The 14,644-nt window shown below is 54.8% G+C and overlaps 6 protein-coding genes across 6 annotated transcripts; 5 read left to right on the plus strand and 1 right to left on the minus strand.

Moving 5' to 3' along the window:
* Window positions 1-167: 167 nt before the first annotated feature.
* Window positions 168-2,103, plus strand: CLAFUR5_01859 (Proline--tRNA ligase; the record flags this gene model as incomplete). Its single annotated transcript, XM_047901007.1, has 2 exons — window positions 168-260; window positions 322-2,103. 2 exons carry the CDS (start codon window positions 168-170, stop codon window positions 2,101-2,103), a joined length of 1,875 nt encoding a protein of 624 aa, XP_047755167.1.
* An 840-nt stretch (window positions 2,104-2,943) lies between these two features.
* On the plus strand, window positions 2,944-4,383 carry CLAFUR5_01860 (uncharacterized protein; the record flags this gene model as incomplete). Its single annotated transcript, XM_047901008.1, has 1 exon — window positions 2,944-4,383. The coding sequence occupies one exon, from the start codon at window positions 2,944-2,946 to the stop codon at window positions 4,381-4,383; it is 1,440 nt and encodes a 479-aa protein (XP_047756336.1).
* A 1,446-nt stretch (window positions 4,384-5,829) lies between these two features.
* Window positions 5,830-6,875, plus strand: CLAFUR5_01861 (uncharacterized protein; the record flags this gene model as incomplete). The annotated part of the gene is made up of 2 exons (XM_047901009.1): window positions 5,830-6,064; window positions 6,118-6,875. 2 exons carry the CDS (start codon window positions 5,830-5,832, stop codon window positions 6,873-6,875), a joined length of 993 nt encoding a protein of 330 aa, XP_047756335.1.
* Window positions 6,876-7,166: 291 nt separating this feature from the next.
* CLAFUR5_01862 (uncharacterized protein) lies at window positions 7,167-9,280 on the plus strand (the record flags this gene model as incomplete). The annotated part of the gene is made up of 4 exons (XM_047901010.1): window positions 7,167-7,689; window positions 7,750-7,790; window positions 8,066-8,666; window positions 8,718-9,280. 4 exons carry the CDS (start codon window positions 7,167-7,169, stop codon window positions 9,278-9,280), a joined length of 1,728 nt encoding a protein of 575 aa, XP_047756334.1.
* A 1,901-nt stretch (window positions 9,281-11,181) lies between these two features.
* On the minus strand, window positions 11,182-12,232 carry CLAFUR5_01863 (uncharacterized protein; the record flags this gene model as incomplete). Its single annotated transcript, XM_047901011.1, has 3 exons — window positions 11,182-12,057; window positions 12,133-12,171; window positions 12,230-12,232. The coding sequence occupies 3 exons, from the start codon at window positions 12,230-12,232 to the stop codon at window positions 11,182-11,184; spliced, it is 918 nt and encodes a 305-aa protein (XP_047756333.1).
* A 415-nt stretch (window positions 12,233-12,647) lies between these two features.
* Window positions 12,648-14,353, plus strand: CLAFUR5_01864 (uncharacterized protein; the record flags this gene model as incomplete). Its single annotated transcript, XM_047901012.1, has 3 exons — window positions 12,648-13,616; window positions 13,791-14,043; window positions 14,313-14,353. The coding sequence occupies 3 exons, from the start codon at window positions 12,648-12,650 to the stop codon at window positions 14,351-14,353; spliced, it is 1,263 nt and encodes a 420-aa protein (XP_047756340.1).
* Between the last annotated feature and the right edge of the window lie 291 nt (window positions 14,354-14,644).

A 14,644-nucleotide genomic window follows, 5' to 3' on the forward strand; every position in this document is an offset into this window, starting at 1 on the left:
GTGCTGGAGTGCGGCAGATCGTCGGGACAGGTTTTCCTAGCGTCGTCTCGTGCTGCGACGCCAAACGCCATCGCAACACAGTGCACATGATGCATGTACATATACCCTCTCCCACATCATCGCCGTGCTTGCCTCGACCTCCTGCATGAAGGGCAGCCGTGTCCCGAATGTCGGTGCAGCATGGCCTGAAGACGCTGTGGTGCGGTAATGCCGCCTCTTCCTTCGTCCGGTCGATACACGCGCAGAGGCGCGCTTTACACGTCAGTATCGGACCAGCTTCAACACATGTACATGGATACATCTGTCTAACCAGCTCCACAGCACGATGGCCGCAATCGACTGAGTAATTTCTGGACGCCCACTCAGACCCGGACAGCCAACACAGCCGACAACGCCGCCGAGGATGGCCACGATCTGCTTGTGCGGGCGGGCTTCCTCCGCCAGGCTCACTCTGGCATCTTTCACCTCCTGCCGCTGGGTCTGAGGGTCCAGGACAAGATCGAGAAATTGATCGACAAGCACATGCAACGGATCGGCGCTTCCAAAGTCTCGCTCTCATCGCTATCTTCACAACATCTGTGGGAGAAGTCTGGGCGTCTCGATGGTCGCAACAAGGAGCTCTTCCAGCTCAAGGATCGCAAAGATGCCAAGTACCTGCTGGCACCCACTCACGAGGAGGAAATCACGACCATCGTCAAGAATGCTGTCCACTCGTACAAGGACCTCCCACTCCGACTTTACCAGATTTCGCGCAAGTATCGTGATGAAGCACGGCCGCGACAAGGCCTTTTGCGCGGACGAGAGTTCATCATGAAAGATCTCTACACTTTCGACGTGACCGACGCTCAAGCTATGAGCACGTACGAGGAAGTGCGTGCTGCATACAAAGCATTCTTGGACGACCTCAATCTGCCTTACCTGGTGGCCAACGCGGACTCGGGCAACATGGGTGGTAGCCACAGTCACGAGTATCACTTTGCGAGCGCCAGGGGTGAAGATACCATCATAACATGTCAAACATGCGACTTCTCGGTCAATGAGGAGCTCTACTTCCCAGCCCACCGTCCTGCGCAGACGGAAGATGTCGAAACTGCACCAACTGCTGATGCTAGGCAGCCTGCAGATGATGTGCCTTATCAGATATGGTACGGCCAAGTCAGTGAGTCGCTTAATACAACAGACGATGCATCGCAAGAAACATCTCTCGACACATCTGGAAGCGCCCCGCAGCTCAAGACTCTAGTCCAAGTCTTCTTGCCCAACGGACCGTACGAAATCAATCTTCATGCTATGAAAAAGCTGGTGCCCAGCATAGATACGACCGAGACTGTGAGACCAGAGGAGCTCTTTGGTCGTCTCGAAGAAAGCAAGACCTTGAATGATCCAGCGGAGTGGCTTGTGTTTCGAGACCCACGAGTTCCAGTCGCTGCCATCATCAACACTGTCGAACACTGGACCCGCCACGGCCAGAACAGACAAATTAGTCAGACCGCACACTCTGCCATTCCGGACATCGATGTCTCACCATTCACACTCACCAACGCGGCTCGCGATGATTTGTGCCCTCAATGTGGGACTGAAGGCTCCCTCACGTTCAGCCGGGCTGTTGAGATCGGACACACTTTCCACCTCGGCAAGCGTTACAGCACACCTCTCGAGGCCGTAGTCCAGGATGAGAACAATCAGCAGGTCGAAATCGCCATGGGCTGTCATGGTATTGGCGTGTCGCGACTGCTGGGAGCTTCTGCATCTCTCCTGGCTGATAGCAAAGGCCTCAACTGGCCAATTGCCATTGCGCCTTTCAGTGTGCTCGTTGTGGCCGCTGGAGGCGTCTCTTCGACAGAAGTGGGCGCTCTGTACGACGAGGTCGATGCCAGTCTCAGCAGCAATCGGATCGATGCCATCATCGATGATAGGGACCGACCCATGGGCTGGAAGTTGAACGATGCAGACCTCATCGGCTATCCTTTCATCATTGTCCTGGGCAAAGCCTGGAAGCAACGCAGAGCGGTCGAGCTACAATGCCGGAGACTGGGCATTAAGGAAGAAGTGCCGGCTGATCAGCTCGTTGAGAGAATCTTGCAGTACAGCAGCAAGCTATGAAATTATTTGACTCATCATGCCTACAATGCCATGGAGCATGGTGGACCACGATTGGGGCTTGACATTGCCCCGTGAACAAATCATGGTCTCGGTGGAGCCCCCCCCCCCTGCGAACGCGGCTCCCTATGTTCACTAGCGTGGCAGAAGTTTGACGTGGACTCCTGCAGTCGAGGACATCGAGGTCGCTCGAGTGTCCTCCGGGTTCGCGACGCAAGTCAGACCTACAATCGTACTGAGGCGGATTGAGCTAAGTGCACCGAAGCCTCTGAAGCACTTCTGGCGAGCTACCAATTACGGCTTCTACTCCCACAATCGTACTACTTAGTACTTCACAGATCTTGCCAGCCACAGTTGGAAACATGGCGAGATACAAAGTTCAACGACACCAAAGTCCTACTTCACGGCACAGATGCACTTGAGCGTCACGAAGCACCTACACGGTGCCACAGCTCCCCTCTCCATCCGCTGACTCACGGTCTACTTGTATTCACAGCATAGTCACAGCCCCACTTTCCTCACTTACGTTCTTCCGTCACATGTACTCACATACGTGTCACTTGCACGCATAACGCTTTGTCTTTCTGATTAGCAACTTGCACTGCTACACATACACCACCACCACCACCACCACCGTGCCCACCAGTTGCTGGAAGTGCGTCTGGCTGGGTGGCTACTCACTGACAACACGAATACCGACTTGTTCGTTTGCAACGCCTACACCACCACCGTGCTCACCAATCGCTGGAAGCGCGTCTGGCTGGCTGGCTGGCTACTCACTGATAACACGAATACCGACTTGGTCGTTTTGGGAACTCCAGAATTGCCGTGGAAGGAAAAGCGATGGCACCAACACGCGCTGAGAAAGGTAAAGGGGCAACGGGAGGGGCAGGGGCACGTGGTGGAGAAGGAGAAGGAGGAGGAGGCGGGACAGGAAGACTGGGAAGAGCTGCCACTGGCAAGAAGCGTAAGGCCGATGAAACAGAAACCGGATCCGAGCCGACACCAAAGAAGCCCAGGCGGCCAAGAAGGAAATTACAGAATTCTGCAGCAACTGTCACCAATTCTGATGATGAAGACGATATGGTGCAGCCCGCCGCTACAGCCTCGAAGTCAAAAAAACGCAAGGACGCCCCGAAGAACTCGAATGCCGATGCCAATGAGTCTACCAGAAAGAAAGCAAGGAAGACTGCTGACACGACTGCCGCGACTCCCAACGATGATTTGCAACAGCAGGAACAGGAAGAGCAGTCGGCAGGTAAGAAGTCGAAACAACCACCTCAGGACATCAGGAGGCACAACGTCGAGTGGCAAGGCTACCGACCAGGAGAGATCGAGTATCGCACCGCAGATGGGCCCAGGTATGTGGGCTGGTTGGTGGAGTATGTCGATCAGCGGAACGCCAGCAAGATCTTTTACAACGGTGCAGACTTCTTAGAAGGAGGACCTTTCGCCTTCTTGCACCCCAGGTACCTTGCGCCTATCACACTCGCGGGATTCAGGGCTGGGAACCACGTTTTCGACAATGTTCACCAAGCATTTCTGTATTGCAACGCTATCATGCAAGCCGTTGCTCCAGAAAAACATTCCACGCTGTGCGAGGTCAATGGAGATGCGGTAAGCTCGAAGTCTTTGCCAGGCATCCTCATGTCTCTCACAGTCGTCCGCAAAAAAGAGGACGTCAATGCTGCGCACAAGGTGACGAAAGCCACATACGAAGATGTTGCGAACAGCTTCCGAGAGCTGTCCATCCAGGACCCAACGTGGGCCAAACAAGTACAGGTCATGTGGGCTGATGACATCAAACGGGCATGTCTCAAGCACCTCACGCGCTTGAAATATGACCAAAATCCGGTTCTGCGTCTTGCACTGATGATGATGGGGAAGTGCCCGTTGTTCTTCGCGGCAAAAGATAAAGGCCGTGGCGTTGGGATGATGGCACACCAGGTGCCACTCCGCAAAAGCAAGACGAGGCCCTTCGATGGCCAGAATTTGGAGGGGATCATTACGCAGGAGGTCCGAGAAGACATTCGGCGGGACGATGAGGCGAAGGCTGGTAAGGTGGTGTGGCCAGACAAACCCTGCCTGCAGTTCTTCCGCCTTGGAGAGAGAAGACATCAGGCCAAGCAGGCGACCAAGCTTGAGCCCAAGGCGGAAGCAGACATTGCATCGGCGCAGCTCAAACACCGCGACGAATGGATCGCTTCTTCCGAGCATACCAAGGGATGGCTGAACTACCTGATGTTGGCTGAAAGAAAACGCAAAGCAGATTTAGCGAATTGAAATCGACGGCAGGCCAGCCAGCAGGAGGCACTTAAGCGCTCTCCGGAAGTTGCATCGTGGCTGGACATGCTGATCTGATTTCTGCACTTTGATTTCTACACTTTGATGGTCAGCGAGTATGTACTTTACCAATATTTCAAGTATGTTCCGGAGAACTTCGACTTCAGCCAAGTCCACTTCTCCATCAGTGGGCGGTGCTGCAACATACGGAGGATCATCAACGTGATCGTGTTCGCCGAATCCGGACAAGCGATCGGGCAAGCTTGGCTGCTGTGGATATCTCGTGCCGCTCGCGTTATCGACCTGTGTCAATCGACGACGCTTGTGCCTCTGTGAAGGGCCTTTCTGTCGCTTAGTCACTGTGCGTGTGGAAGAGCAGTCTGGGGACGAGCTTACATCAGGTGCACGCGGGCTTGCGTCAGGTTCTTCGAGATCAGACTCGCCGTCGTGGGCGTGTTCCTCCCGGAACTTTGACTCAATGTCGTTCAACTTCCGAGCAAAGTCGCTTTCTGGCGTCTGGCCCCTCGGTCGCTTCCCGAACGCTGTACTGGAAGATGTCGCCCAGCTCCGAGCATGTGCTGGAGCTCTGCAATCTCCTTCTTAGCATCCGCGAGCCTCTCTCGCAGCTGGCGAGCTTTACTTTCTTGCGATTGTACTTCTTTGCCAGGTCATTGAAAGACTTCGTCCACACGAGCATGTCGCTCTGTCCACCTCGCTGCGCGGCTCAGGCATAAGCGGTTCGTCCTCGGAAGAAGATGATGATGACAGACGATCACTCTCACGAGGTGACAACTCGCCTGTCAGGTAGCTTGACGAAGGACCTGCCGAGTGGTTCAAGGCTGTTGAAAGGGCGCGGTGCTCACTGCACTCGCTTGAGTCCCACATGGCGGAGTCTCTGGTCGTTGCTGGAGTGCGGCATGGAACCGGTCGGATCGACTGCAGGGTGACTACTCGCGCAGAGATGTGCCCTCATGTCACTGTCACGGTCAAGTCGATCTTTGCACGCCATCGGTACTGTACACCGGCTGGAAGGACTTCTGGGCGGTCTTTGACGTGACATGATGTGGGTGGAGTTGCGCGCCGTCACGTGGTATCGCGTCTCAGCTCTTCCCGTACCGGCTGCCTGGCATGATAGGAGATACATCTTTTACTCATCACCACCACCACCACCTATCCTCACCACACCACCTCTTGGGCCGGAAGTGCTTCCAGCGTGGGTACTATTGCTCATACTCTGGAAGCGGACTTGGTTGAAATCACACACGTGGCCTCACGTCTCGGCTGCCTGTGGCATGATACATCTTTCACTGATCATCACCACAACCACCACCACCCATCTCTCACCACACCCCCTCTTGGGCTGTAAGTGCTTCCAGTGTGGGTACTATTGCTCACCTACTTGACTCACCTACTTGACTCACCTGGTGCCAAAGCACTCCCACAGCAATGCCTACATCGATTGAGAAAGACTTCGGCCTGGAGCTTAAGCAGCAAGGCATCATGTCCGACTTTGCAACCGTTACCGCCTCCAAGCCCAGTCGACCGGTTGGCAAAGCTGAGCAACACCTTGCGGAGGCCACTGCGGCCAATGCAGAAAGTCTTACTTCCCTGAATGCCTTGGGCAGTCGAGCTGCTGCAGCCGCTAAGTGTGGTGACTTTAACACGATTAACAACATCCGAGGTGAGTTCCCTCTCCTGACATCTGAAGCCTTGGCTGACTGTGTCCGCACTGAGATCAGTCGATGTCTGTCATGGCGTACGTGGTGCAAGGACCGATCAACAACGCGTACATTGACGTTCAAGACTTGAAGATGGAGGAGCTTCATCAAGATCTGGACGAAGCCAATCGAGTGCTCGAGGAGCGTAAAGCCACAGCTCAGCACCAAGTAGCTCTGGCAGAGAAAGCAGTTGAAGACAGATACCGCAAGCAGCTGAAAGAAGCCATCGAGACTGCGGACGCCGAAGCGAAGCGTGCGAACACCGAGATCTCCAACAAGAATGACCTGCTCCAGCACCAAGATAAGGAGCTCACTGAGCTGCGACGACAGAAGAAACAGCTCGTTGTCAGTCATCAGTCTTCTTACGAGCAACTTCGCCTCGATGCACAGCGCCAGATCGACCAGCTGTCGAAAGCTATCGAAGCGCTTCGCGAAGACGTAAAGCGTGCCGTGGAAGCGACAAAGTCGGAGCAACGCAAACACAGCACAGGCCTGCGCCATTGTGCCGAGCAGAAGATGAAGGCACTCGCAGAACTGAAGGCAGAGCATCAAGAGGAGCAAGCAGTCGATAAGCACGAACTTGAGCGTCTCCAAAAAGCCTGGGCAGTGTTCCTCGGCAGCTTTGTGACGCCGATCAACATCGTAAAGAACAAGAGAGTCTTGCTAAGTCTTTTTCCAAGCAAGATGAGTTTGCTTGCCAGGATGTTCAGGCATCAGCACCGTGGGTCCTCCTCTGAGTATCAAGGACAGCTACTTCACTTCGGATTCACTTGACAGGAGACAGCACTGTCACATGAAAATAGCCACAGGCAGCAGCAGCAGGTGCCAAGTCTGGCAGCATATAATATGCTTTTTGCACTCCAACTCGTCCAATTACTACCGCTATACATATTCTTGCACCTGGATGCCGGCTTCGCTACAGCATCTGGTTCTGCATCGGCTTTCGTCTCGACAAGGCTGCTAACGCGCACTCTCTACGACATCAACCTATCCATCGCACCATACGGTCTACACAGCCTCAACACAGACTTCTCTGGTTGCACATCTCCCAATTGAGCTTCCAGCATGGCTGCGCCGACGAACGGGCACGATCTCAACTCAGAAGAGCGAGGTAATGAGCAACAGCAAATCAAGGCAATATCAACCGCCCAACGCAAGCGCAAGCGGAGTGAGGAGGAGCGGAAGAAGAAGGAGAAGGAGGAGGAGAAAATTTTGTTGTCGCAAACAGAGAAGGAAGCAATAGCTGCAAAGACCTACGCTGAGAACGAGAAGGACACGTTCGAACGACAACGTCAATCTGTAGACAATGATTGGAAAGCACGCATCGATCTTTCTATTGGCCACGCCGATTTGGTCGTCGGCGACACATATGAGAGTAACGAACTCAAGGCCACCAGCCTACTCAAACGAGATCTGACAATCGCTGAGTATGAGTATCGTTTCGTCCGCTTGGACGGTGAGAGCGAGGCGGAGGTGAAGAGGCGTGTCAAAGCATATCGAGACAAGACTAATTTCGACTTTGACCTGTCTGATGATGATGACTACCTTCCGAAGGTGGTGGATCCAGCACTGCTCTCCAAGATAAGAGGTACGTCCTTGCGACTGAAAAGCCCACGGTGATACTAAAAATACCTCCAGCGTTGAATAGGCAAGTTCCAAGGTGGCTCTATCGCGTATCATCATGGCAAGGTACGAAGAGTACCAACGGGCACGATCAGATCCACTTCCACCTCCCTGCCGCTTACAAGAACGATCCGCCCCCCCCCCCTTGGCGATCCAGAAGGCTGGAACTATGTCCTCGTTCAGACTATCGACGATGAGTACAACGACCTCGGCCAACTGATCGAAAAATTGGGCCGGCGACTCCTCTGGCTTGATCGGGAAACGATCCCACCCTTTCTTGGACGTCGTCTCTGCTTTTTGCGCTCGTGCTGGCTACCGCATGTCTTGCTAAGAAGCAACAGTTCGTGGTGATTCACATCATCGATACCACCGAGGTCAGACGCTTCGATGATCCCAAGGTGCCAGTGGAGTTCTTTCTTGCCCAAGATCTGCTGAGGGAGTTCGATATCCAAGGCTGGAGCGGCTGGAACGCAGGTCTCGAGCGTCCGAAGCTACGCAAGCCGTACTACACACATGAATGGATCACGCACCACGCTGTATATGTTCCCCAGGCCAGCGAGACATCCGCGTACGAGGCCAAACTAGAAGATCTTATCGATGGCGGGCTCTACGAGCTGATACCGGAGCTTCGTACGACCGAGGAAGATGACATGAAAGGATTGTACCACAGGTGTGTCTACACACGCAGTTTGACACATCGCAAGATCAAACCATGCGTCAAGCCGATAACGCAAGACGATCTCGATCTGGCAACACGACTCGCAGAGAGATTCAAGTGGAAGCACAGAGTCGGCAAGGAAAGCAGAGTCCGCCATCTTGATTCTGGCAGGAAGCCTGCTCTTGTGACACCTCACGTCAATATCATTCTGGACCTCCTGGGCATTCACGAAAGACCTGAGCAGAATCCAGTGCTTCGGAACTGGGCGATGTCAGGCGTCGGAGGTGAGGTTTGATCCAGACAAATCCCGTGCTGCTCATGTTGACTTTCTCTAGGTTTTACCTTCTGTCCTGCCGGATTTCGTGGCCTCACTCGGGTTCCCAACAACATCCCAGAACAGATGCAGACCGTCGAGCTGGCACGCGAGGTCTGCCAAGCTCTGCACGCCGGCCCTCTACCACAGACAAAGGTTTGGTTGGCGGACAGCAGATTCAACTGGCGCGGTAAATGGCTCTGGACGGATGCTTTCTGCATCAAAATCAGACAGAAGGATCCAAAGAAGAAAAGGAAGAGCACCGATAGCAAGAAGAAAGGCAAGGACCAACCACCGGACCAGAATGATGCGTCCGATGCCAACGACACAGCCAATGACGGGTCCACCATGACAAACGATAGCAATGCATCGACAGACCAGAGTCCAAGCAGTGATGATACTCTGCCGCGCAAGCGTCAGAAGACCGGCTCTGCTAGCGAGTCTTTCGCCAACGCCGCCGACCCTGCCGCCGACACAGTCATCGACCGCCAAGCGGAAGGCGATGCCGACGAGACATCGCCGGTTAAGGCGGCAGGCGACGTGGCAGTGGAAGCAGTTGCACAGCAGCTGTTGGCCATGGCATAATATGGGTAGGAACAGAGGTGACTGCTACGACCAGGATGGTGGAGTGCACCCCACATGAGCCAGACATGAGTATGACTTACACCAACATAGATACCACAGAATAGACATTAAACTACTACAATATCATATCCCTTGTCCATGTTTAGGTCACCCTTGAACGCCTTGCAAGCAGTTGCTAGTAATGTACATCCCCAAAAGGAAAGCGAATCCAACCTCAGCCAGAATCAGACTCCATCGTCAATCTCATGAATGATCATCAAGCAAGAAAATTCCTCCACATCATCAGGTCTTGACCGCTTGCCCAACAGCCATCAACCCGACCGCAGTAATCATAATCCCTAATGGCAACAGATCACACTCCTGCAACTTCCCAACAATGAACGGATTCTTTACATGCGGCACAGCATCATGCACCCTGTCGCGATGACCTGGTGGGGTATGACGCTGAGGTCTACGCTTCTTCTTCTCGTCCTTCTCACGACCACTCTACCGCCGCCTGGAAGAGCGCGTATCATACCTGTCCCTCGGCTCATCATCATAATGCCGGTGATTTCGCCCTGAGGAATGCCGCCCTCCAACATTTGTTCCCGCCTCAGCGCGAGTCGTGTTCATAGTCCGTGTTGAAGCAGACCGCTCTACCGTCGGTCGCGCAGCGGGTCTACCACCATCGCTTGGCTTACGGTGATAGAGCCTCCTGGCGGTATCTCTCGCGCTCTCGGAGATAGCAGCAGGAGGCGCATCCTTGGTGAATGTCTTGGGTCGTTGCTGTTGCATCGACGAGTTTGAATGCTGCTGTCTCGTCGAGGGTCGTCCCCCGTCATCGAAGCGCACACTCTTCCTGCGCGGCATCGTATCCTGCGACGAAGGAGAAACAGTCGACTCCCGTCGTCGTGGCCTTTTGTGGTCCTCTGCTGCTAGTTGTAGGCGACTCATGTCTGGCGGGTTGCGGTACGAGTCACCCCGGGGCCGTGATCGACGACCACTGCCGCTGGCAACAGTAATGTAAGGGAAAGCGCTAGACACCTTTGAGAGTCTTGGCATCGTTGCATAGGAATTAGAAACGTACTGTCTTGGGTAGGCGCGATGCGAGTATGCATCGGCGGCTTCACAGTCGTTTATATAGGTGGAGATGTGGTCATCGAGGACACGAACCATGACGACTGTTTTCGCGCGGCGTTGCAGCAGTTCTCTGGATCTCGATTTCTCAGGCCCAATCGGTTGGGAGCGAGTAGGTCCTTAGGTGTTTCGGCTTCGAAGAATGGAGGGTCGCTGGTGATACTTGTTACCCAATACAGCTGGGATCCGCCTGGTTGTCGGGTGTTGGCAGTCGGAGAGTTCTGTCACAGGTGGCAGGGATCTGGGGGCAGCGTGTTCTGCGAATAGAATAGGAAAGGTTGGTTGGGGAGGGGAAGGGGTCAAGGAAAGGACATTAGATGGGCAATGATTACCTTCGGTGGTGAATGTGTGGAAAGTGCTGCTTGCCATGGTGATGATTGCAAGTCGTATGCGGTTCGTGGCGGATGGTTCATTCAATGTTTGTGCCGGGGTATGGCTGCGTCCGTCGTTCGTGGACCCTACTTTTGGACGGCCCAGACACGCAGGTACCAGTGTGACGAATACGCTTCAGGGTCTGCCAGGAAGGCTAAATCGAGTCTCAGCGGACATCGTGATGACTGTGTCGTTATGATGGCATGGTTCGTTTCGAGCTCTGCCTGGTTGTTTTTGTTGGTCGTTCTGTTGATTGTGCCGCGCGTGTGGCTTTCGAGCACGTCCGCAGCCCTGGATGCGACCGTGAGAATTCTCGGAAAGCAGCTTCTGAATGAGGCTGCGCCTCGTTGCGAGTAGACTGTTCCTCGCCATCGCCCCTTTTGATGCCCGTCGTCTCAAATGTTGGGTCTGGCTTACTCTTCGATTGTTTTCACGACTTCCCAACCGCCCTTGAGCTTTTCCTTCCACAGGCTGACCCGGTTGTCACCACCAGACACTGCAAGTACGTTTCCGGCCATGCTCCAGCTCACGCGCCAAACAACGACTTCCAATTCCAACGTCTCACTGTGCCACGCACTCGGGTCGCTTATTTCGGCGCCTGCCGGTAGTGTCCATATTCGCACGGTGTGGTCCTGGGATGCGCTCGCGATGTAGGATTTAGAGAGCGGTGTGGGTGACCAAGCCACATCGCGTACCCAGTCGCTGTGTCCTTGTAGTGTTGTGATGTTGTCGTAGGTGCCTGTGGTGGCATTGAAGGACCATATCTTGACCAAGTTGTCCGAACCACCCGTCACGAAGCGCCTCACTGGCGTCGGCGCTTGGCCTGGAGCTTGTGCGCTGGTCAGCTGTCCCGGTAGGATAGCTGGGCTCCACGACACAGAGTTGACACCTAGGCCGTGAGCGGGGAAGGAGGAGTGTGAGAAGGCATTGTTCTCGAAGGTCAACACGCTGACTTGGCCATCACTGCTCGCTGCTGCCAAATGGCATCCAATCTCGGGAGGCGACCAGGCAATGATGTTGACGGAAGCGGTGTGGTGTGTGAACTCGTATATGCGCTGCCATTGGTTGTTCTGCTCCCGCCAGATCAAGATGCGACCATCGTAGGAGCTTGAGGCGAGGATTGTGCCGAACTTGGGATGTGCCCACGCGACAGACCAGACTGCGCCCTCGTGACCCTTCAGTGTCTCTGTCAGGCGATGTTGCTCGCCCTCGATCTCGAAGATCTTGATGGTCTTGTCGGAGGAGCAGGTCGCGAGTCGTCTGCCGTAGTAATCGAGAACCGCGTCGTGCTGGGAGGTGGCGGTGTTAGAATGCAGGGCATGGTAGGGGGGATGGTGCTATTGTGCTCAGCTGTGGTCCCGTACAATCATGTCATCGTGGCCTGAGTTGGAGATGACTTGCGCCTGTGCGTGTCAGCTGCTGTATTCTGGGCGGAATATCGTATGGCTATCAGATGCTCACCATGTTGATCAGCTGTATGGCGTGTACTGGACAGCTGAGGGTGTATTCTCACCGAAGGCGTGGAATTTGGCAATGTGTTCTGCAATACTTGTCTCCACTCTCTCCAAGAGGACAACGGCCACCGACCCTTGCCTGTGAGCGTGCACGTCGCGTCTCGGTTACTGCCGCACCTTCCCTGCTCACGTGCGACGTCGGCAGTTCTAAGATCACAGACCGACTTGGCCGAGGCATCAGCAGCAGCAGCAGCAGGCGCAGACGTGCTCTTGTGATGGCCTTCTGCCGATGACAATCCCGTGTCTAGCATTCTCCTATTACTGTCTCGTTTCTTGCCATGTGATTCTTGTTTCTCCATTGCACCGACTGGACCATCTCTGCATATACCGGCGTCTTCCTTTGACACCCCATCACCACCGCCACCATGGCAGAGGCAATGTGTGGGCCGTCCAACCCACTGCAGCAGTTCAGGAAGCAAGGCAACATCGACCGCACACTCCAGCAAGATCGTCTGGCTGCACGCCACCACCCGGCTCAAGGCTTCCGCTCTCACGACGCCAACGCGCGATTGCTCGATCCCGAGTTCGAGGCCTTTCAAGCTGGCTTAGAGCCACCCATCCTCGAACATGCACACGCACTCCAAGCGCCCCAGAGCTCTGGCGGACCTTCGCAAGCACCGTCGTGGGCAGCGGACTTTCACCAGATGCACATCTCTCCCCAGCCGATGCAGCAGCATCCCCACTTCCAGGCAGGACCAAGTGCTTCAAACTGGGCACAGGACTTTTCGACACATCTCTCTCAGACCGCGCCCAAAGCGCAGCACTCCTCGCAATCGCCGCTGGACTTTGAGCAAAGAGCGCGAGGCTTCGGCAACCTTGGCTTCCAGAGTCAGTTCGCCCAGCCCAGCTATGCCCCGGCCGTGCAGTCGAAGGGCAAAGAGCCGGTCGTGGCGGAGCAATACGATGAGACAGCCTTTGAGCGGGCCTTTGACCAAGCCCGGGCAGACATGATGGCTGACGTTGAAGACACCGCCCAAGAGAGTATCGCGGTTGATGATGTGCAGGATCTGGTGGAAAAGATCGAGGCTGCAGCTGAACAGGAAGCCACGCAGATGTTGAATGAATCGAACCAGGATCTGGAGGATCTTCATGCCATGCCGAGAATGCACGGTGCCGACGTAGAGCTTGAGGCACTGGATGAGATTCAGCAGGAGGAACAGCCTGATGAAAGACAACAGCAAGAAGATGATGCTCTGGCGGCCACTGCGCAGGAGCTTCTGGGCAAAGTTGAGCACAACACATCGGACAAGTTCAAGAACAGCCAGTTCCTAGGATTGATGCGCAAGCTGGCGGACAGAGAAGTGCGAGTCGAAGGTGACAAGATGGTTGAGACTGTCAGTCCCACCCAGTCAGATCCCGAGCCCGCACAAGCACACTACTTTCACACCCACGCGCCTGTAACGGGCAACGTCCCCGACTCTGTTGTATCTGATCACGAGTTCGATCACTGGGAGTCGCCGTACACATGAGAGTGTGCACACCCAGAATCAAGCTAACATTGTGAGTAGGCGAACGCCTCATCCACCACAGTCGCGGACGATACGCTAAACGCATCTAGCATGGCCAATGCGCAACACTTCTATTACGGGAAGCCGCAGCCTGCCCCTTTAGCCGCGACTACTGTCGATTCCCGGCCGCCTGATTATGGTCTCAGCATTCCGCCGCAAGAGCAGGATCATGACATGGGCAGGGTCAACCCAAGTGATGGGAGAGACGTAGTCGACCTCCTCGACCAGCCCGGTGCGATAACCGATGACATTGGTAAGTCACCTTTGTCACTCGGCAAGCGAAGTGCCTTTTTCTGATCTTGCGCGAGCTTCGCGGACGTCCATCTCGGACATGCTGTACGGGCGTCATGGCATCTTGTCCATGTCGCCTTGATGCTTCCCATCTGCATGTCGAGTCCTCCACGGCGAACGCAAGCTGAGCTTCTTTCTCAGCATACGACCCGCAGTTCGCCGAAGCACCAGACCTTGTCAGCGCAATGACCCGCATCGCTCGTTGAACTGCGCTCTGACTCCGTGACACAGACTCGGAGTTCCTGATGACTTCTCCATACTATCAGCCATAAATTCAGCGGCCACTCTGACCAACCGTTGCAGAGCCACCGGCACTTCACTACAAACCCTGGCCGAACGCTCACATTTACCGCACGGCCGCTGGCTGCTTCTTTCGGGACGATATAGCAGGTGACGAGTTGGGTTGAGGAACACGAGGGGTGTTGATGAGACACTGCGGTCACGACTGGCAAGCGGGATTGGCATGCTCTCACCACATCACACATCTGTTGCACTACTACTTGAACGTGATGGGAGATGCTAAAGATTGAAAGCTGGACCTGGTCAGGAATGTCAGAAAAAGA

The sequence above is a fragment of the Fulvia fulva genome, chromosome 1 (genome assembly GCF_020509005.1).
Source record: "Fulvia fulva chromosome 1, complete sequence".
Classification (NCBI taxonomy): Eukaryota; Fungi; Ascomycota; class Dothideomycetes; order Mycosphaerellales; family Mycosphaerellaceae; genus Fulvia; species Fulvia fulva.